The sequence below is a fragment of the Vipera berus genome (assembly GCF_964194415.1).
Source record: "Vipera berus genome assembly, chromosome: 2".
In the NCBI taxonomy this organism is placed as follows: domain Eukaryota; kingdom Metazoa; phylum Chordata; class Lepidosauria; order Squamata; family Viperidae; genus Vipera; species Vipera berus.
Window position 1 is genome coordinate 210,229,826 of NC_138203.1, and position 22,383 is coordinate 210,252,208.

At 44.0% G+C, this 22,383-nt stretch overlaps 1 protein-coding gene across 3 annotated transcripts in view; it reads right to left on the bottom strand.

The window, feature by feature from the left end:
- Window positions 1-16,444, bottom strand: part of LOC308664552 (LON peptidase N-terminal domain and RING finger protein 1-like) — a 44,463-nt gene extending 28,019 nt beyond the window's left edge. For all 3 annotated transcript variants that reach the window (XM_081321911.1, XM_081321913.1, XM_081321912.1), the window contains exons 1-6: window positions 15,279-16,444; window positions 12,179-12,297; window positions 8,701-8,823; window positions 7,784-7,918; window positions 6,499-6,622; window positions 5,411-5,543 (exon numbers count right to left, since the gene is read on the bottom strand). In XM_081321911.1, coding sequence (XP_081178037.1) covers window positions 5,411-5,543; window positions 6,499-6,622; window positions 7,784-7,918; window positions 8,701-8,823; window positions 12,179-12,297; window positions 15,279-15,585 — 941 coding nt within the window. In that variant the 5' untranslated portion in view covers window positions 15,586-16,444. The remainder of the gene's footprint in view (window positions 1-5,410; window positions 5,544-6,498; window positions 6,623-7,783; window positions 7,919-8,700; window positions 8,824-12,178; window positions 12,298-15,278) is intronic.
- Between the last annotated feature and the right edge of the window lie 5,939 nt (window positions 16,445-22,383).

Below are 22,383 nucleotides of genomic sequence, written 5' to 3' on the forward strand. Positions count from 1 at the left end.
TCCCCTGAACTGGTGTTTGCCCTGCCCCTCGGTTGTTGTTTGTTGCCTGCCCATTCATAGTCCTGTAGGTAGGCTGGTGGTTGCCTTGTTTGGCCAGAGCGACGAAGAGGTGTTTCATTGCCCTGCACCCCTTCCCCCTGTCCTGGCTGGAGAAATGAAGGTCGGTTGGTGATTTCGAGTTCAAGTCGTTGTGGAGCCCCATCTCCTTCTGGTGCCGGACCTGTGAGTTCTGTTAGGTGTTGGGGGCTCCGGTTCCTCAGCTGGTCGGTGTGTCTCCAGATGTGACCATTGCGACCCGTGTCTATAAGATAAGACAAGGGTCCTGTTTGGTCTATGACAACACCCTGGAGCCACTTAGGTCCGTCTGAATAGTTCCGTGCCCATACAGTTTGTCCGTTTGTAAAAGATCTTTGCGGAAGGGGTTGTTCTGCGTCGGCATTTGTTCTATCAGGGTGCATCCTGTCGAGCCTGGTGATGAGCCGTCGCCCCCAACGTAGTTCTGCTGGAGATTTCCCTGTGGTCGTGCATGGGGTGGTGTGTTGGGCTAGCAAGAACTGGGCTAGCCGCCGGTGCCAGTTCCCTTTGATAATTTTCCGAAGGGCATCTTTTGTAGATCTTACCATAATTTCAGCCAGACCATTAGACGAGGGATGGAACGGAGCCGATGTGACATGCCTAATAGAGTTGCCCTTGGTGAATATCTGAAATTTACAAGAAGTAAATTGGGGCCTATTATCAGAGACCAAAACGTTGGAGAGGCCATGTGTGGCAAAAAGCCCCCTAAGCACCTGTACAGTGGCGGTCGTTGTGATGCTGTTGACCGGAACAACTTCCAGCCACTTAGAATAGCTATCCTGCGAAGTCTAAGTGCACCCGGGACCATGGGTTCTTGGTTGTTTCCCATCTGTGGATTGGGCTTTGAGGTGGAGCTGGCCTTGTTAACTCGCAGGGATAGCATCCTGCTACATGGTCCTCAATGTTTCTATCAATGTTTGGCCACCAAACATAGCTTCTGGCTAGGGCTTTCATCTTTACAATTCCCGGGTGTCCCTCGTGTAGTGTGCGTAAAGTTTGGGCTCTGTGCTTTTCTGGAACCACTACCCTGTTGCCCCATAGAATGCATCCCAAATGGGATGACAGTTCCTGTTTTCTTGTAAAATATGCCTGGAACTCTTGTCCCGGGCATGTGGCTGGCCATCCCGCAGTAACCCACTGCAGTACTCTGCAAATGTTTCTTTCTTTGGCTGTGGCAGAGGCGATATCTTTTGCCGATAAGGGGCATTCAGGTAGTTCTGAAATCACCAGGATATTTCCCGCAGGAGCTGGGTCTGGGTCTTTGTCTGGCAAGGGTAGCCTGCTGAGCCCGTCAGCGTGCCCCAATTCTTTTCCCGGTTTGTGGACAAGTTTGTATGAGTAGGCTGATAAAAAGGTTGACCACCGTAATATTCTCGGTGATAGGATTTGGGGCATTAATTTGTCCCATGTGAAAATGCCTAATAGGGGTTTGTGGTCGGTGAAGATGGTGAATTGTCTGCCGTACAAGTAATCGTGAAACTTCTTCACGCCGGCGACAATTGCTAATGCCTCCCTATCTATTTGGGCATAATTTCTTTCAGCCTTAGTGAGAGTCCTGGAATAGAATGCTATCGGCTTCTGTATTCCATTTTCCTTTAAGTGACTCAGGACTGCCCCTATTCTGTATGGGGATGCATCGCAAGCGATGCATAGGGGCAGATCCTCTCTGAATAATGTAACCGTGGAACTGTTACACAGGATGTTTTTTAGGGCTTGGAAACTGGTGTCGTGCTGTGCCATCCAGATCCATGGGCTTCCCTTATCCAGCAGCCTATGTAGGGGTTCGGCTATGGTGGCTTTATGGGGCAGAAATGCATGGTAGAGGTTTAATAGTCCGAGGAAGGCTTGCAACTCCAGTCTGTTTTTGGGTGTGGGGGCTGCTTTGATGGCCTTGATTTTGGAGTTGGTCGGGTGAATCCCCTGGGCATCTATTCTATAGCCGAGAAATTCGGTAGAGGGAACCCCTATTGAGCACTTTTCTTTTTGAAGTTTGAGACCCGCTGTTCTAAATCTGCTCAGAACAGCTGTCAGTCGGTCTGCTAAATTTTGTTCAGATTCTCCGGCGATGAGGACATCGTCGAAATAGGGGCAAACCCCGGGGATTCCCTTTAATGTTTTCTCCATTATTTCCTGGAAAATCCCTGGGGCTGCCGATATGCCGAATTGTAGATGCTTAACTTTAAAAGCCCCGCGGTGAGTGACTATGGTCTGCGCATCTGTGGTTTCCTGGGTTACCGGGAGTTACAAATACGCCTGCGCCAAGTCTAATTTGGCAAAGATGGTGCCAGAACGGATGGAGAGGACGTCTTTCACCGTGGGGACTGGGTAAGCGTGTGCGTTTAAGGCTCGGTTAAGGGTGGCCTTATAGTCGGCGCAGAGCCGAATTTGGCCGTTTGGTTTGATTGGGGTAACTATTGGGGTTTCCCAGCTTCCTCCGTCTGTAGGTTCTAGGACTCCTATTTTGACCAGGCGATCCAGTTCGTCCTCAATTTTCTTTTTGAGGGCAAACGGAACTCTCCTGGCCCTGATTCTTATGGGTGGGACCTCGGGGTTTAGTTTTAGGGAAATTGGGCCCCCCGTGTATTCCCCTAGTGAACCGTCGAAGACGTCTGCAAATTGCTTACAGACGGCGTCGAGGTTTGCGGCCTGTGTGGTGTTAATTCCGGTTAAGCTAATGCCTAAGGCTTTGAACCAATCCAGCCCGATTAAGCTGGATCGGTCCCCTTGAGTGACTAGAACGTTAAGGGGTCCTCGGAATTGTTTAAATTCCATGAAAATTCGGGCTCTCCCTTTCAATGGAATGGGGGTCTTTTGGTAGTCCACCAGGTAAATCTGGGGGGGTTTCAATGGAATTTGCCTCCGGTTGTGTTGGCAAATTTCCCTGAACGTTTTCCCTGAAATTAGGGTAACCGAGGAGCCGGAATCTACTTCCATCTCGCAGGGGACCCCTTGTAGACGGGCTTTAATTTTTACTTTAGGGTTCAGTTGATGGCCCTCTTCCGATCTCATACCTAGGGAGGTCGCCTCGAGCTCGTGGAGGTCCTTGCGGTTCCGGCTTCGGCATACGGTTCTGATGTGCCCGGATTTACCGCAGTTGTGGCATTTGGCATTGCGGAACTGACAGGAGGTTCTGGGGTGGTTTCCCCCACAGCTGGCACAGGTGGCTCGTGGTTCTTTAGGGTTGTTCTTGGGTCTTGTCCCTTCCCCTTGATCGTTTCGGCATGTTTGCAGTCTTTCAAATCGCCGTTGAATGGCGTCCACGTCGGTTGGATCCTCTAATTCCCCAACATCTCTGGGGGCTATTTCGTCCTGGTGCACTGATCCGTGTTGTCCATTCCTGGCTTGTGCAAGGTCTCCTTGGTGGCTGTCCTCGTACTCCAGAATTTCCCTCGTGACTTCGGCTAAGTTTAGAGTGGGCTTCGCGATGATTTTCTTTTGGAGGCATTCGTCCTTAAGCCCGATAACCAATTGGTCCCTGATCCGGTCTTCCAGATCCGGAAATTGGCACCATTGGGCGGCATGCCGGACTCCTGTGATGAAGTCGGTCACGGATTCACCTGGCAGCTGGCGCCGACGCGCGAACTGGACCCTCCAGTATATCTCCGAGCGCGTCGGCATATAATGCTTGCTGAGTTTTTCTGTCATCTCTGCGTAGGCCACTTCTGCGACCGGCTCTGGACTGCAAAGTCCGACAGCCACGTCGTATACAGCTGGGCCACTTAGATACAGGAGGGCTGCTGCCTTGGCCAGGTCCTCTGTGATCTTGCTGACCAGCAGGAACCCTTCGACTTGGCCCAGATGCGATTCCCAACATTCTGGGTGTTGGGTGTTGAATTCTCGGATCTGTCCGAGGTTGGCCATACTGTCTCAGTCCTTAGTACTGCTTCGCCTGGATGTGGGAAGTTATAACTTCCTAGTCAGTGACTTCAACCGTGACTAGCTCTGAGCCTCCGGAAAGTTCCCTTTCCTAGGCTAGCGACTTCAGCTCGGCGAAGCAGATCCCACCCTCGTCGCCAGTGAGGTGGCTTGGGGCATAAGGATTACGAAGAGACAGCAGGCTTAAGTTGAATGTTTATTGAGGTACCCGACACGGACTTAGCCGGCTTCTGCTCTTTTTATAGCCAGCTGGTGGCTGGCTGGACCAATCAGTCTTTCGGTTTCCTCCCGCCTGAAAGCTGGACCAATCAGCTGTGTCTGGTTTTGACAGCTAAGGAATCCTTGTGGCGGCTGCACATGCGCGGTCGGCAGTCGGGCTGACAGCTGAGAGCTGTCAGCTGCTGCGCCTGCGCATTAGCCAGCGGCAGCTTTGACAGCTGTCAAACTGCCACGTGTGTTCCTGTCAGCCGTTATTTACCTCATACAACTGTCATTAACTTGAACTAGTAACAATACATATAACATTAATATATAACATTAATATATAACAAAAGCAGTCCTGAATAGCCACATGTTTAACTCTTTGGATTGCTGAAATTATTATTTTAAATTCTAATGCTAAGCTGTACTTCTAACAAAAACTTCAGTACATAACCATCACTATTTCCCTCTCTTTTTTTAACAATTAAAAAAGACTTTCTGATATCATACCATGCAGTCGGGTACCACTTCGTGTTTCCTACGAGGAGTGTCTCATATCTGACTGGTGAAAAACTGAGCGTGCATTACTTGCACGTCATTAGCAAGAGCGTCCATCAAAATACACTGGATCTTAGCATGAGTAAGAATGTACAGATCATGGTTTTTATGATTTTTCTATTTACGAAAACGTATAATAATTTTGAATATTACTTTATACCAAGAGGAAGTGCAAATACCTTTCAAAACCTGGCTCTTCGAGCTCTCTGGCCCAGGCTGAGAATTTTAATTTTAATTTTAATTTTAATTGGGGTTTTTACTTTTTTTTCAGGGATTGATGTAATTTTTTAAATTGTTTTTAACTTTTGTATTTCTTGTTTTAAATACCCTGTAAACTGCCCTGAGTCCTTCAGGAAAGGGCGGTATATAAATCTAATAAAATAAATAAAAACAAAACATGTTCTTTACTCTTCGACAAATAAGGAGAGAGTTTATCCCCAAGGCTTTTTCAGAAGTCTACTGATTAGAACCACTGGTGGGATTCAAATATGTGAACAACCGGTTCTCTGGGTGGATGCCACTTCCAGAAGTCCATTCTGGGCCTGGGCAACAAAAAAATTAGCTACCAGTTCTGCCAAACTGGTGAGAACTGGCTGAATCCCACCATTGGTTAGAACCGTAAGAAGATACCTCATGCTCAATTTGTACCTCAGAAGCCTTTTCCCAGCAGCTCTGATTACTAGGCCTTTAATTAACTGACCGTATACAAAGAGAACATTCCAAGTCTGAAGCAGTCAGGAAGCCCAGCAAGGCTGGACAATAGTCTTTCGTTGAGTTTGTATCTGGTGATCTAATTCCTGATGTCTCTGGTGAGGCCTCCTCTTCATCCAAATCTGGTTCACAGAAGGAAAGAGCAAAAGGCAGATTATGAACATTACACACTGACCGCCTCCTCACTGAATCCCACTTTTATCCCACTTTTTGTTTTATAGGGGCAGAGATCTGGGTAGACCAAGTTGTGTAGTTGCAAGAAGCTATTTTGTAGGGTTCCCCTCCCCCTTAAGACCAAGGGTCTATTATGGTGTTGCGCCAAGTGGTAATTAATTTCACATGAACACTGGCCACTTATATCTATTTCAGGCTCTACTCCTGCAGCCCAGACATGTTACTTTAAGTCTATAATGCCTTTCAGTCATGAAAGAAAGAAGAGTCTTCTTTTATACGTACTACTGTCTTCCAATAAAATCCACAAAACATTCCAATTAGACCATAAATTAAAACTGGAAATATAACTGCCCAGCAGCAATAGAAATGGAGCCAACGTATCCTGGGCCATTAAACCCCATTCAGGATACCACTTGCTGCAGGTTCAGATAAATCCTATTATATTCATCTCCAGCTGGGCCCCAAAATCACTAGAAAGATCCAGTATATACAGAACCAGGTCTCTTCCATAAATCATGCTGGACTGAGTGTGATGCAGCTAATTTTAACATTAAACTGGGCTGCCTTCTCTACCTTAACATTTGATCAGCATTAAAACAATGCAATCTGATCAGGTCCTTCTTGATATACAACAGGCATGATTCCTTGGGGCTTCCTGTAATAGAATTTGGCCTTGAGAACAGTCACATGATTCCAGGGTTTGGGGAGCATGCTCAAAGAACCTGTGTAAGGTGATCCTGCTGGGTGGTGGGTGGTGGAGATCAGATGACAGAACAAGATTTTCAAACACAGGGCCAAAATAATTTATCCTAATTAGGGCATCAATTATTTCTCCTAGGCAGAGATAAGAAGCTTATTTTAAAAAAAACACAAGGACTTGTAAACATTTATCGATATACTCACCTTCTTTATTTGCAGAAAGATCTGATCTGGTTTTTTTCCTCATGCATTGAGACATGGGAAGTGCTGCCTGGCAATGATCAGGCATAGTTCCTTCCAGCCAAATTGCCTTTTCTTTCTTCATATCCTATTTAATAAAGGAAAGTAAACACCAAACCAAGGGTCACAAGTACAGCTAGGAAAACACAGAGGCAACACCACATACTCCCAAGCTGTAGTTTACTCATGCACACATATTATTTCTTGATACAGTTACATAGCATGACACCTTCTACTGTTTGCTACTTCCAATGAAGTGTGACCACATCTAAGAAGGGAATTGTATAGAGACTGAATCAAATTTCTTACACTAGAATTTCTCGGATATGTACTGATCCACATATTCTACACAGACATAAAGTAGCTTTAATCACTTCACCAGATCAAAGGACCCACAAAGAGTACATGATAGAAACATCTGTCTATTTGACAATTTGAGCCTGATGGGCTAGCTGAACTTAAAAGTTCCTAAACTTCTTAAAGTCTCATTTTATTCACAACTGAAAAATTGCACAAAACTAGATAAGGGTATCTTGCATGTCATTTGGATTAAGGAGTTGCAGTATGTGTTTTATCAAACCACCAACAGTTAAAGCTTTAATAATTGAGAATTTAGACCTGCAGGTTTTGATCCTTCTCTGCGTTATAATCATTTTGGTTTAAAATTCAGAGGATTATAAACTGTGGTCTAATAAATAAGGGGAAAATATATGAATGTAATACTGAATGATAGCTTGAAAATTTGGAACCCATCAAAATATGAAGATCTGATGCTGTTGCATATTTGAATGTTCTAATCTCCATTAACTTAATTTTTTATACCATTTCATGTTCCTCTGTTATTTTTGTATTGTTTTTCTTACAGTTTAATTATTTCCTGATTTATCTTTGCTTTGCTTTTTGTACTAGAATGCATTATGGTACTTAATGTTTGTTTTTAATTCTGGTATTTTTGTTATTATAGATTAAAAATAGATATTGTTTAAAAGTAAAGGAGTTAAAACAATTCTGCGAAAGGTAAGATAGGCTTCCCCAATCCCTACAAATGATAGCTAGTTCCTTTGTGAACAGATGAATGTACAAGAACTGCTGTGAGAAAACTAGAGGTGAGTGGACAGTGCTGGTGTGGTTGGAAACATATGAAAGAGTCCACGTGGAAACCCTTTCACCAATGTCCCATCACATACAAATACATATTTTTGTTACACCATCTCTAAATTTGGAACTGGTATCATCCCATATGACTTACCGGTAGGGGTTCTTCTTCAAAACTCATAAGAAAAGTCAATTGTTCCCTTGAATTACAACCTTCCAAGTTCTGACTACCATTGTTCTTCAACTCCATAACAGTGCCAGGAGTAGGGGAGGCATCATTTCTGAGAATCTGCAGCAGAAAGATTTTTACATTGGTTCATTCTAAAGGAGAAACCTCACAGTAGAATCTGACTTCAGAGCAGTCTCTCAGTTGGTTAAATTGAAGCTAGTCATGTTTCTTCATGTTATACTTGTCAAGTCATCAAATCCATTAAGATTTTTTTTAAAAAAAGAAATCTTCTTTTCCAAACCAGTATTCCTCAATCTCAAGAACATTAAAATATGTGGACTTTGATTCTCAGAACTCCCCAGCCAGCCTATTTAAAGTTGTTCGGTCCAAGAGATTGCACTACATAGAGAAATGATTTCTCATAACATTTACCAATACAAAAGCAACCTGCCTAACAATATATTTATTAGGGGTTAGCGAAGACCTACATTCTAAGGCCAAAATGTGACTCAGACCATAGTGAACATCATGCCCCACACCTCTCAGAAATGTTGTAAGCCTTTGCCCAGCATTACACAAAAATGACAAACTGTGTGCAACCATAGACACATCCAATCATATTTTGCCATTTAAATCTTAATCTCTGTGTAGTTTAACAATTCTCTATCCCTAACTATTCTCAAACAAAGCAAATACTTTCTAAAAAAAATTAGTGATACCCAATTGAAAAAGTATGAGTAGATACAACTTCATAAATTCCATCATCTACAGCACAAGAATCTCATCTTCTTTTACTGAAATCTCAAAAAAACAACAACCCAAAACTGCTGCCTCTTCCTAAGCAAACCAATTAAGCTTCCGACATTTAATCTCAAGGTGCTTAGTCATAATAATGCACTTACCTTTTCTATCTCATATTGAGCAGCATGGAAACTGGAGTTCAGTGTAAGGCAGTGTTGAAACTGCAGCAGGGCCTCTGATTGCTTCCCTAAGTCCAAGAGTACTTTCCCTTTTCTAAAAAAGCCCTGAAAAGAAACACAAAACACATTTCAGTTGCCTTCCTGAACTGTCATAACATTCTGCAGCCACGGCTGCAAATTGCCTTTGCATAATGCCAAAGGCTGCAGTTTTAGTCAATCAATCAACCAAATATATAGTAGGCAGGTTGCTACTTAAATCCTCCTCCCATGATTGGCAGAACCAAAGAATCACCCAGCTATATTCCCTCTAGTCTAGCTTGTCATTTATCAACTGGGCAACAGTGAAAGATGTTGTTGAAACAATAAAATGGCAATCAGGATAGGGATCATTCTCCCCACCAACTTCCACAATCCCTAAGCGCAGGAAAACAGTGATCACAAAATCTAAGACAAAAGCTAAAGCCTCTCTTTCCCACCAGCACTTCTGGATGTGTGCTGAGATGCGCTCGTGACCTCTTGGATAGACTACTGCAACGCTCTCTACATGGGGCTGCCCTTGAATACCACTTGGAGGCTCCAGCTGGTGCAGAATGCGGCCGCGTGACTTGTGATGGGGTTCTCCCGATACTCCCATGTAACACCTCTGCTCCGCAAGCTGCATTGGCTTCCAGTTGTCTTCCAGGTGAGATTCAAGGTGCTGGTGATGACCTATAAAGCCCTAAATGGCATGGGCCCGGATTATTTATGGGAGTATCTTTTGCCGGCGTTAACTTCCCATCGTCCTGTGCGCTCCCACAGAGAGGGCCTCCTCAGGGTGCCGTTGGTCAGGGAATGTCGACTGGCGGCCCCTAGGGGGAGAGCATTCTCTGTGGGCGCGCCTGCCCTCTGGAATCAGCTCCTTGTTGAGCTCCGGATGGCTCCCGGCCTTCGCTCTTTTCGCCGCGACCTGAAGACTTGGCTATTTGAACTTGCCGGCCTGGACTGAGGGATTGGGATTTTAGATTTTAAATTTTAGAACGTGTTTTATTGTTTAGGGCTACTTGGTTTAATTTATTTTAATTTTTGTATATTATGTGCTGTATATAAGTGTTCTAATTGCCCTGTACACTGCCCCGAGTCCTTTGGGAGAGGGGCAGTATATAAATCCAAATAATAAATAAATAAATAAATAATATACCAAGTATATGTAATGTCCAATGTGTTGGTCTGTATATATGTATATCAATATGTAAACATACACATCAGAGAGAGAAAGAGGCAGAGAATTTCACTGAACCTTTTTATATTAGATTACACAGATATTCAAAATGCTGGTTAGGTATAATATGGAAATAGAACTTGGGAGACCCATGAAAACTTCATGAACACATTCATTAAGGTACTAGGACACGAGTATGACTCAAAGGAAACTATTTTTAATCCCAACAAGTGGCAGCACCTGATCTAACTACTCTGAGCACAGAACTTGCGAAGTTAAAAAAAAACCATTGTAGAAAGGATGAAGGGGAAGAACATATTTACAAGAGAAATATGAAATGGCTTCAATTAATGCAACAATACAACTTCTTCACTTCTTTAATATGAAGAAACTAAAAGGCTAAAACAAAAGAGAGCTATCTGAAAATGCAAATAAAATTGGCCTTCCTCAAAAATATTCTATGCACTATTACCACAAACCTTTCTTCAAAATGTTCATACCCAAAATGTAGCAAAATGACAATCACACAGATTTCGATTCTTGCTTTGTCACACTCATAGGTTGAAGTGCTTTTTCAACACAGCCTAAAAGAACAAGTCTGGCAAGTGTTAAAGTATAATCCTTTATACTGATCAAACAGAAGTGATCAAATAGAAATTACTTCCCAAAAAAAATCAGTGCTTTGATTATTGTAAAAACTGATTAGCAACTATCATATTTGTGCATGTACCTTCGGGGGGGGGGGTGTCAAAGAAATTATTTGGAAATACAGAAATATCAAAAGATAGGGAAAAAAGTTTTAAAATTAGTGGAGGAGTACCCATGAGATCAAGTTTGAACATACGCTCAACTGAAGAATGTTAAGTGCTCCAAAATAGCATTTTCAAATTACTAATCACGGTGATGCCAAACTAGCAAAACATTAATCACGGCTCTACAATGCAAGCTCTCCCTTATAAACCTGCATTGTAACATCCCTCCACCCAAAGCATGCAAGTGGAGGAGTTTTCATGATTTTCTTCAGTTTACTAAAAACATACAATCGTAGACCAAACATACAAAAGTTAAACAGATTTACATAGCATCCAATAAAAACCTATTCCTACTTGCACTAATTATACCTGGGGAAGGAATAGTTTGTAATTAAGATGAAAGATTATCTCTAACTGCTAAAAGTGGTAGATAAGACATTTCAGAAGTATGTGCACTATTATCTCAGTTTCAAAGTCTATGTAAATACACAAATGGTCTTGGTAAGGAATACTATTATATTTAGCCACAAGTGCCATTGTGGAGAGAGCATCCATACATGCCAAAGTAAAGGCCCTCCTGTAAGATGGAACTAATTAGTGATACAGATATTGGGGAACTGTAAAAGGGGACTATCAGCAGAGATGAGAAGTGGTTGTTCTGTCTCTATGTAAATCAAGATTTAAAATTCTGTACTTGACCTTTCCAGGCTACATTCAAGCCTGGCAGATACAGATGGAGGGATAAGCCACAATAAATCAGTCATCCAGTATTTGGTTCCTCAAAGTAGACTGATATCTGTCAGAACAGGTTGGACTAAAGATTTGCCTCTCCAATCATGATGTCACCATACAGATTCCATCACTGTATGGAATTGACATACAGAGTGGGAATTTTCTGGACAGCTCACTAACGGTTGTCCTATAAAATATTATGCTGACTGGATGTGCAAAGTCCAATCACCAATTCTTTTAAATTTATCCAAATAGTATTGTCTAATTTTTGTGGAGAAATTTATTGTCAGGGAGCATAATATTGGTAAACACTGGGAATTTTTTACAAGGCAGTCTTGCAAAATTAACTAAGACCCCGGTTTTCCACTATCAAAGCGTAAACATTCAATATTTCCCAGAAATTCTCCTGACTGCAAATTTAGCTTATAGTTGAGCATTGATTGAAACATTGGTAAATTCCTCTTTGACTACAAGAGAATGTTCAGCTGAAGTCTGTGAACCTTCCAGAAGTAATTCAAGTTCTTCTTTAGCAGGAAATGGTTTTTAATCATTCTATTAGCGCATATGAGTCAACATTGGCTTGTACAGAACCAGGGAAAGCCTATATTGTATTTAAATAAGCAACTATATTAAGGAATATGCTCATTTTCCGTACTATTATTGCAACTGAGATCAAATGTAGCCTTTTCCAGAAATGCTATTTCATCTCACCGCTTAAAGGTTGGGAAGAACATATGCTTGTTCTGGATCACAACACACAGTTTTACACACAACTCACTTCACATTCTTCTGGCTTCTGCTTGCACAGAATCTCCAAATCCTCAAGAGCCCCTTCATACTGCTGTATAGCCACATAAAGCTCTGATCTGCACACCCGTAATGTAAGATCATCTGGAGCTGTAGGACGAAGCAGAACATTTTACTGTTGTTCCCAAGAAATAATAAAAAACAAATGCTGTACAGTTGTACACACCAAGGCAATAAAAGAAAATCTCCAAGAAAGAGACTTATTTACTAGAATCAGCTGTGCTCATGTCCAATACGTTTAGCTAGATTTTTTTTTTAAAAAAGTCACTAATTCTACTTTATTAACAAGAAGGATGGTCTCGTATTATCCATCAGATAAAAGGGCAGATCAAATCATCTGAAGATAGCTTATTCTGATACTGTCAAACAACTCTGTGCTTAAGGAAAAGATCTACTGTTTTCTTACTAGGAAAGATACAATGGTACTTGTATTATTTGAGGATGGGGATGATAGGAGTGAATGGTAAGGGAGAACTCAGCTCATCCACTGAGTAAATTTCCAGAATTAAAAAGTTATTCAATGACAGAAAGTCCCTATCAAAGAAGTTTCCATGACAATAAAGGTTATCTTATTTTTTCTAACTTCACTAGCAGTACTCCTTTGGCATCTTCACATTTGGCAGGATTTTCTATGGCACCACTTCTGGTATGGTGTTGGTTCATGATAATGCTCGCCCGCACACCACTAGACGCACCCAAGAACTTTTGAAGCAGTTCCGCTAGGATGTTTTGGATCACACACACACCCCCAATAGCCCAGAGTTGGCACCGAGCGACTACTACTAAGGAATTTCAAACCTTGTAAGACGTTATGACAAGTGCCTCAATTTGAATGATTATGTCAAAAAGTAATGTAACATTGTAGTTTTCTAACGTGTATAATAAAAGTTCTGTATCTGCAAGTGTCTGTCATTAATAACCAAATGGAGGTTTATTTCCGAATTGCCCTTGTACAATGTTCTAAGCATTCCTGCTCTCCAAAACTTTTTCCATGGATCAGTTAAAATGGAAAAAAAATAGATTTTTTTTTAAAAAAATGCCAAATACAAGATTAATTTGATAGCATATTTTCATCTCATCTGCTTTGTGCTTATAAAGAAAAGTATAGTATAAATAGGGACGTGGTGGCTCAGTGGGTTAGGAAGCTGAGCTTGTCGATCAGATGGTCAGCAGTTTGGCGGGTCGAATCCCGAGTGCCGAGTAACAGAGTGAGCGCCTGTTACTCGTCCCAGCTTCTGCCAACCTAGCAGTTTGAAAGCACGTAAAAATGCAAGTAGAAAAATAGGGACCACTACGGTGGGAAGGTAACAGCGTTCCATGCGCCTTTGGTGTCTAGTCATGCCAGCCACATGACCACGGAGATGTCCTCGAATAAGCACTGGCTCTTTGGCTTTGAAACGGAGATGAGCACCGGCCCCTAGAGTCGGAAACGACTAGCACGCATGTGCGGGGGAACCTTTACCTTTACCTATAGTATAAATGGTAAAAAGCTGAAATGCAGAAGCATTGTTTAATATTGCTCAGGCTATCAGCTCCTTGATAGTCCATGTTATAAATGTACCTGGACTAAATTCAAGGGCCACTAAATTTGTGTTCTATGCATATTAATTGAAGAAATCCTCCAATTAAGAAAAATTCAGGGTAGATGAAAATATTCCAGTATAAGCTCACTTGTTGATTGAAACACCTGTACACTTGTCTCTGACTCATTGCAAAACAAGAGCTAGCATTTTATAACAGGCTGTTGGTGCATTATAAATAAGAGGGGTGTGCCATTTTCCACGCACAAGAAAGTCTGAATCAGAAAATGAAGCCTGATTCTTAATTACTCATTCCTAAGTCCTAAGGTTTAAATAGCATCAGCTTTTCCAGTTCCAAAGCTGACTTTAATGTAAGTTTTAAGACTACAGATGAAATGAGATGATTTCCCCTAGATAATAACAGAATATCATCTTTTTCCCCCTGACAAAGACACTATTAACATAAAAGTATGTTAAAAGAAATTTGGTATATCTATCATCATGACATCACCATAATAGGAAAGCAGCATTCATTGAATCCCTACTTGTTCAGTAAGTAGTAAAGAAATAAAGACTCCATGAAACCTTAACCTGCAGTGTACAAGAACAATAATCATTTCAACACTGAAAATGGTGCTCTGAAGGAATTATCTCACCTTAGCATTTGAGGTAGGATTAAGATTCCCTTAAAATTGGAGGAAGGAGTTAAGATTCCCACATAATTTGGGAAAGATCACAACTGCTCATAGCTGTTACTTCAGAAACTTCCAAAACTTCAAATCACAGAAATGATACTGAAATATTATAAAGATCTGCTCTATTTTATTTTTGCCATCCATGAACAGTTAAAGATGGCTCCACAGCCTCCAAGGAGGCCAGCAAATTACATAACGCATTTTTTTTAAAAGCAACCTAAGGAATAATCGATCCCCCAGGAACAACTAACTCTCCTATCACCATACGCACTTTAGATTTAGATTTAATTTTCTGATATGGCCAATGCCATTGTTTCACCTCAGTGGATAAAATCTGCAACAGAAGCCAACTATTAGTAAGCCTTTTTTTTTTGCTTAAAAGAAGGAAAATCTCAAGTTTCGTCAGCAAGGCACAAGCGGGTGAACCTGTCCACCCAAAATTTGTATCTCGCCCCGTGTGACCAGTAAAATCACCAGCCTTAAGGAAGGGGATAGCTAAGTCAGTGAAAGGGGCTGCCAAGAATTGTCCCTCGCCTGCTTACACAATGCAGCCAGCGAGACGGTGGCAAGTTTGCATAACCAGGGAGTAGCATCTGGCGGTCGGTCCCCGCGCATACCACCAAGTCTCGCTTCCCCTTCGCCCCGTCGTTCAACCTCGCAACACATTCTTTTATTATTATTATTATTATTAAAGAGTTTTACAAAAACAAAATTTTACAATATATCCCCAAATCCCTCCCACCCCAAACCCGCCCACTTCCCCCCCCCACATCCCAGAGCTAAATACAGGATTATAGTTACAACCTCGCAACACATTCTTAAAAAGCACCTCTGGGGCTAGCACGGCAAACCTTACCCCAATCGATTCCCTTCTGAAGTGTCCTCAGCGCTTCCTGGAAGTCCCTGTTGCTCACCAGCTCCTGCAGGTCCCTTTTCAACCGGGCCACCTTGGCGGCCGGAGCCAAGCCCTTTTCGAGCAAGTTCCCCAGGAGGACGTTGGAGCTCGGCGTCCGCGAGCCCAGGAGCCCGAGCGTCTCCCCGCAGAGGCGGCACTTGGAAGGCAAGGTTTCGCCCAGGCATCTCCTGCAGAAGGAATGGCCGCAGGAGACCGTCACCGGGTCCCAGAGAACCAGGCGACAGGAGGGACAGAGGAAGAGCTCCATGCTTCTGCTCTGCCAAAAGAGGGCGGGAGGCGGGAATCCGGAGGGCTAAACGGGAATCCGGAGGGCAGCGGGCAAAGGTCGACGGCTTCCTAAGAGCAGCGAAGATAGGCAGCCGAAAGGGCCAGTGGGAGACTTGCGCAAAGCCTGAACTTCATCCCAATTGTTTTGCCCTGTCCTACCAGCGTGCTAGACGGGAGTAACCCGCCGGCCCTTAAAAGTCCCGAACTTCCATTGCTAAGCACATTGGTTTGTGCTTAAATTGTAAGCCGCCCTGAGTCTTCGGAGAAGGGCGGGATATAAATGGGATTAAAATAAATAAATAAATAAGTTCCCTATGCCTTCCCCACCCCCACCCCGCCTGGAGGAATTTCTTCGACTTCCGAAGGAAAGAAAAAAAAAAACAAAGCTGCTCGCTCCAGGCGCTGGAACAGCCCCGCAAAGCAAACTCGTCGGTTTCTGCTTAACTTCGCGCGCAAGCAAGCGGGTTTGCTTTCCGTGCCGCGACCGCTAAATCAACAGCTTCATCTCGGCCCCCGCGCCGCCTGAGCATCCGGCGCTCTCCGGCCACAGCTGGCTGGTTGCCTCCCAAGTCTTTGAATGGTTTTAATTCAGCAACACTCTTGCCGCCAATCAACGGGCAGTCGCCGGAGAAGACGATCCCCGAAGGTGGGTCCCTTCAGTTCGACCGGGGCGATCTCTTAGCCTGGCAGGAGGCGGCATCCTTTTTTTTTTCTAGTTAGCCAGCGACCAGGAGGCGGAAGGTGTCGCGGCGTGGGACGAATGAAAAGGAGGCGGGGCCCCAAACCAGTAACTTTTCCGCCTCCGCGCAGTATATTGTCTTTATTTACGCCGAATCTGTTTTCAGCTACCGGATTGCTCGAATGACCTTCTGCACAGACCAAAGACACAAAATTACCACCGCCGCCGCCGCCACCACCACCACCACCCCGAGGCCGGAATATTACATAAAATCAGGAGCAGCCCCGTGTGATGGCGTCGGAGAGCCAGCTGATTGGCTGCCAGCTTCGGCCGGCCCCCACTGCGAAAGAGACGTAGCGAAGTACGTTTCATAACCTCCGAGAGGGATGAAAGTTGGGAGTCGCGAACCGGTCGGGCTGAAGAAAGCGGGAGGGGCCGCGGCGTCTTGCCTCCTGCTTCGTTCGGCCTTGACGTCGCAGAGAAGTTGCTTTCCTAAAGGCAGAAGTGTAAGCCGGAACGTCCCGCTTCCCGCTGCGGCGTTCCGAAATGCTGGCGCCTCTTGACTCCTTCCCCTGACATTGCCTTCTTCGGGTTATTTATTCCAGCGTTTCCCAACCTTAGGAACTTGAAGATGCGTGGACTTCAACTCCCAGAATTCCCCAGCCAGCATAGCTGGCTGGGGAATTCTGGGAGTTGAAGTCCACGCATCTTCAAGTTCCTAAGGTTGGGAAACGCTGATTTATTCGTTCCTTGGATGGAACGATGCAATCCGACGAACTGATACGAGCGTAAAAGAGAATGCCACCGATGTGGCTCGTAAGAGCACAGTCCTGTGGGAAGTCAGCCCCCCCACCCCCACCCCAGAGAAAGAAATCTTTTTGGAAATATTTAAAAAGCAGAATATATTTCCCTTAAAGGGTTTTAAAAGCAGAAACCAACCCCGCCCCCCCCCCAAGTCTCTCTGTCCCAAACAGAAACCAAGGCTGCAGAACTGCAGGTGTGATAATCTTGTCAGAAAGACTGGAGTCACGAAACGCGGATTAGGAAGAAAGATCCTTAGAATCAACAATCCCTCACACCAAAAACCATCAGCCACAGCCCCAGGGAAGCAGGGTAGGACCTTTGGGACATCATAGGATTAACCTACCACCATCAGAATACCAGAAAGGCACACTCAGACTCAGGTCAAAGTTCATGCCACAAGAACAACTCCAAACAAAAGGCTCAAGAAGGTATAAAAACCCACTTCCTACATTAATAATAATAATAATAATAATAATAATAATAATAATAATAATAATAATAATAATAATAATAATAATAATTGGAAGGGACCTTGGAGGTCATCTAGTCCAACCCCCTGCTCAGGCAGGAAATCCTATACCATTTCAGACAAATGGCTATCCAGTCTCTTCTTAAAAACTTCCAGTGTTGGAGCATTCACCACTTCTGGAGGCAGGTTGTTCCACTGGTTAATTGTTCTAACTGTCAGGAAGTTTCTCCTTAGTTCTAGGTTGCTTCTCTCCTTGACTAGTTTCCATCTGTTGCTTCTTGTCCTGCCTTTGGGTGCTTTGGAGAATAGTTTGACTCCCTGTTCTTTGTGGCAGCCCGAGATATTGGAACACTGCTATCATGTCACCCCTCTCCCTTCTCTTCATTAAACTGGACATACCCAATTCCAGCAACTGTTCCTTATATGTTTTAGCCTCCAGTCCCATGATCATCCCCTTCATGGATTACTGCCTTGTCGTGGCGAAGGGGCTTGCGTAATTCAATGAAGCTATGAGCTATGCCGTGCAGGGCCACCCAAGACGGACAGGTCATAGCCGAGAGTTCTGACAAAACGTGATCCACTGGAGAAGGAAATGGCAACCCACTCCAGTATCTTTGCCATGAAAACCCTATGGATAGTACCAAAAGGCAAAACGATATGACGCTGGAAGATGAGCCCCTCAGGTCGGAAGGCGTCCAATATGCTACTGGGGAAGAGCAGAGGGCTAGTAATAGTAGCGCCAGAAAGAATGAAGCGACTGGGCCAAAGCCGAAAGGATGCTCAGCTGTGGATGTGTCTGGTGGTGAAAGGAAAGTCCGATGCTGTAAAGATTTTTTCTCCATAGGAACCTGGAATGTAAGATCCATGAATCAAGGAAAGCTGGACGTGGTCAAACAAGAGATGACAAGACTGAACATCGACATCTTAGGTATCAGCGAACTAAAATGGACAGGAATGGGTGAATTTAATTCAGATGACCATCAGGTATACTACTGCGGGCAAGAATCCCTCAGAAGAAATGGAGTAGCCTTCATAGTCAATAAAAGAGTAGGAAAAGCAATACTGGGATACAATCCTCAAAATGACAGAATGATCTCAGTTCGAATCCAAGGCAAACCATTCAATATCACAGTAGTCCAAGTCTATGCCCCAACCACCAGTGCTGAAGAGGATGAAATTGACCAGTTCTATGAAGCTCTACAGCACCTTATAGAACTAACACCAAAAAATGATGTTCTTATCATCATGGGGGATTGGAATGCTAAAGTAGGAAGCCAAAAGATAACCGGAATAACAGGCAAGTTTGGCCTTGGAATGCAAAATGAAGCAGGGCACAGGCTGATAGAATTCTGTCAAGAGAATACAATGGTCATAGCAAACACTCTTTTCCAACAACCCAAGAGACGGCTCTACACATGGACATCACCAGACGGTCAACACAGAAATCAGATTGACTATATGCTCTGCAGCCAAAGATGGAGAAGCTCTATACAGTCAATAAAAACAAGACCAGGAGCTGACTGTGGCTCAGACCATGAGCTTCTCCTTGCAAAGTTTAGGCTTAAACTGAAGAAAGTAGGGAAAAGCACTAGGCCACTGAGGTATGAATTAAATCATATCCCTGTTGAATATACAGTAGAGGTGACAAATAGATTTAAGGAATTAGATCTGATAGACAGAGTGCCTGAAGAACTATGGACAGAGGTTCGTGACATTGTACAACAGGTAGCAACCAAAACCATCCCAAAGAAAAAGAAATGCAAGAAAGCAAAATGGCTGTCTGAGGAAGCTTTGCAAATAGCTGAGAAAAGGAGGGAAGCGAAAGGCAAGGGAGAAAAAGAAAGATACGCCCAATTGAATGCAGAATTCCAGAGAATAGCTAGAAGAGATAAGAATGCCTTCTTAAATGAACAGTGCAAAGAAATAGAAGAAAACAATAGAATAGGGAGGACCAGAGATCTTTTCAAAAAAATTGGAGAGATGAAGGGAACGTTTAATGCAAAAATGGGCATGATAAAGGACCAAAATGGCAGGGACCTAACAGAGGCAGAAGAGATTAAGAAGAGGTGGCAAAATTACACAGAAGAACTATACAAGAATGAGCTTAATGTCCCTGATAATCACAATGAGGTGGTCACTGACCTCGAGCCAGACATCCTAGAATGTGAAGTGAAGTGGGCCTTAGAAAAGCTGAGCAACAACAAAGCTAGTGGAGGTGACAGTATTCCAGCTGAGCTATTCAAAATCTTAAAAGACAATGCAGTAAAAGTGCTACACTCAATTTGCCAGCAAATTTGGAAAACTCAACAGTGGCCACAGGATTGGAAAAGATCAGTTTACATTCCAATTCCAAAGAAAGGCAGTGCCAAAGAATGTTCAAACTATCGCACCATTGCACTCATTTCTCATGCTAGTAAAGTCATGCTTAAAATCCTACAAGCTAGACTTCAGCAGTATGTGGATCGAGAACTACCAGAAGTACAGGCCGGATTTCGAAGAGGCAGAGGAACTAGAGATCAAATTGCCAACATACGCTGGATCATGGAGAAAGCTAGGGAGTTCCAGAAAAACATCTACTTCTGCTTCATTGACTATGCTAAAGCCTTTGATTGTGTGGATCATAACAAACTGTGGCAAGTTCTTAAAGAGATGGGAGTACCAGACCATCTTATTTGTCTCTTGAGAAACCTATATGCGGGCGAAGAAGCAACAGTGAGAACTGGACACGGAACCACTGATTGGTTCAAAATTGGGAAAGGAGTCCGGCAAGGCTGTATACTGTCGCCCTGCCTATTTAACTTATATGCAGAGCACATCATGAGAAAGGCAGGGTTAGATGAATCAAAAGTTGGAATTAAGATTGCCGGAAGAAATATCAACAACCTAAGATATGCAGATGATACCACTCTAATGGCAGAAAGTGAAGAAGAACTAAAGAGCCTCTTGTTGCGGGTGAAGAAGGAGAGTGCAAAACTTGGATTGAAATTAAACATTAAGAAAACCAAGATCATGGCATCCGGCCCTCTCAATTCCTGGCAAATAGATGGGGAAGAAATGGAGGTAGTGACAGATTTTATTTTCCTGGGCTCCAAGATCACTGCAGATGGGGACTGTAGCCAAGAAATTAAAAGACGCTTGCTCCTGGGGAGGAAAGCCATGGCAAATCTAGACAGCACACTAAAAAGCAGAGACATCACCCTGTCAACAAAAGTGCGTATAGTCAAGGCTATGGTCTTCCCAGTTGCAATGTATGGCAGTGAAAGTTGGACCATAAGAAAGGCTGAGCGCCAAAGAATTGAGGCCTTTGAACTGTGGTGCTGGAGAAGACTCCTGCGAGTCCCTTGGACTGCAAGGCGATCAAACCGGTCAGTCCTAGAGGAGATCAATCCTGACTGCTCTTTAGAAGGCCAGATCCTGAAATTGAAACTCAAATACTTTGGCCACCTGATGAGAAGGAAGGACTCACTGGAGAAGAGCCTAATGCTGGGAAAGATTGAGGGCAATAGAAGAAGGGGACGACAGAGAATGAGGTGGCTGGATGGAGTCACTGAAGCAGTAGGCGTGAGCTTAAATGGACTCCAGAAGATGGTAGAGGACAGGAAGGCCTGGAGGAATGTTGTCCATAGGGTCGCGATGGGTCGGACACGACTTCGCAGCTAACAACAACAACCCATGATCATCTTTGTTGCTCTTCTCTGTACTCTTTCTAGAGTCTCGACATCTTTTTTACATCGTGGTGACCAAAACTGGATGCAGTATTCCAGGTGTGGCCTGTAAAGTGGTATTAGTACTTCACGTGATCTTGATTCTATCCCTCTGTTAATGCAGCCTAGCACTGTGTTGGCTTTTTTGGCAGCTGCAGCACACTGCTGGCTCATATTGAAGTGATTGTCCACTAGGACTCCGAGATCCCTCTCAGTCACTGCTACTGAGCAAGGTACCACCAATACTATACCTGTACATTTGGTTTTTCCTGCCTAAATGTAGAATCTTACTTTTTTCACCACTGAATTTCATTTTGTTAGATAGCGTCCAGTGTTTAAGTCTGTCCAGATCCTCCTAACCCTATCTTCTGGAGTATTGGCTATTCCTGCCAGCTTGCTGTCTGTAGTGTATGCTCTTAAGCATACACGGGATGTCAGCACAGCAGGGGGCTGGACAGCTCCAGGCTACAACCGCTTTTGGCGGGAAAGCCTGAATAGAGCAAGTCGTTGACAGCCCCAGGGCATGGTCAGCTCTGGCGGGAAGCCAGGGTTTAAATCCATTGGCCACCTACACTGGCGGGAAGCCCAGGTTTGAATCTATTGCTTGCGATTCACCTCGGCAGGTATAAATAGACACCAGGTAACCCCGTTGCCCCAGCTTCATTCCTGATCCAATAAAGAAGTTACTATCCAGCTCCAGTGTCCGTCTCTCCTGAGTCCCTCGGGAGAAGGGCGGTATACAAATTTAATAAATACTGAATACTACTCTGTGTGACCACGCGACTTTGCACTGGCGACGAGGATGGGATCCTGCACCGGACAGCGCTAGCCGCGGACGGAACCCTATCGGCAGCCCCGGATCCAGACGCAGGACAACCAAGACGGCGGAATGGCACAACTGGGTCAGTATCCCCTTTTCAATAGTAACCACCCCGAGGAGTGGGAAGCCTTCGTGGGACAGCTCGAGTGCTACCTAAGGGCGAACGGGGTGAAGGATGACCGACAGAGAGTGGCGGCGCTGCTTTGCAGCTGCGGGACAGAAACGTACCAGCTGGCAGTCGGTCTCTGCTCACCCGACGACATCCACACCATCAGGTACAGCGAGTTGCTAACGAAACTGAC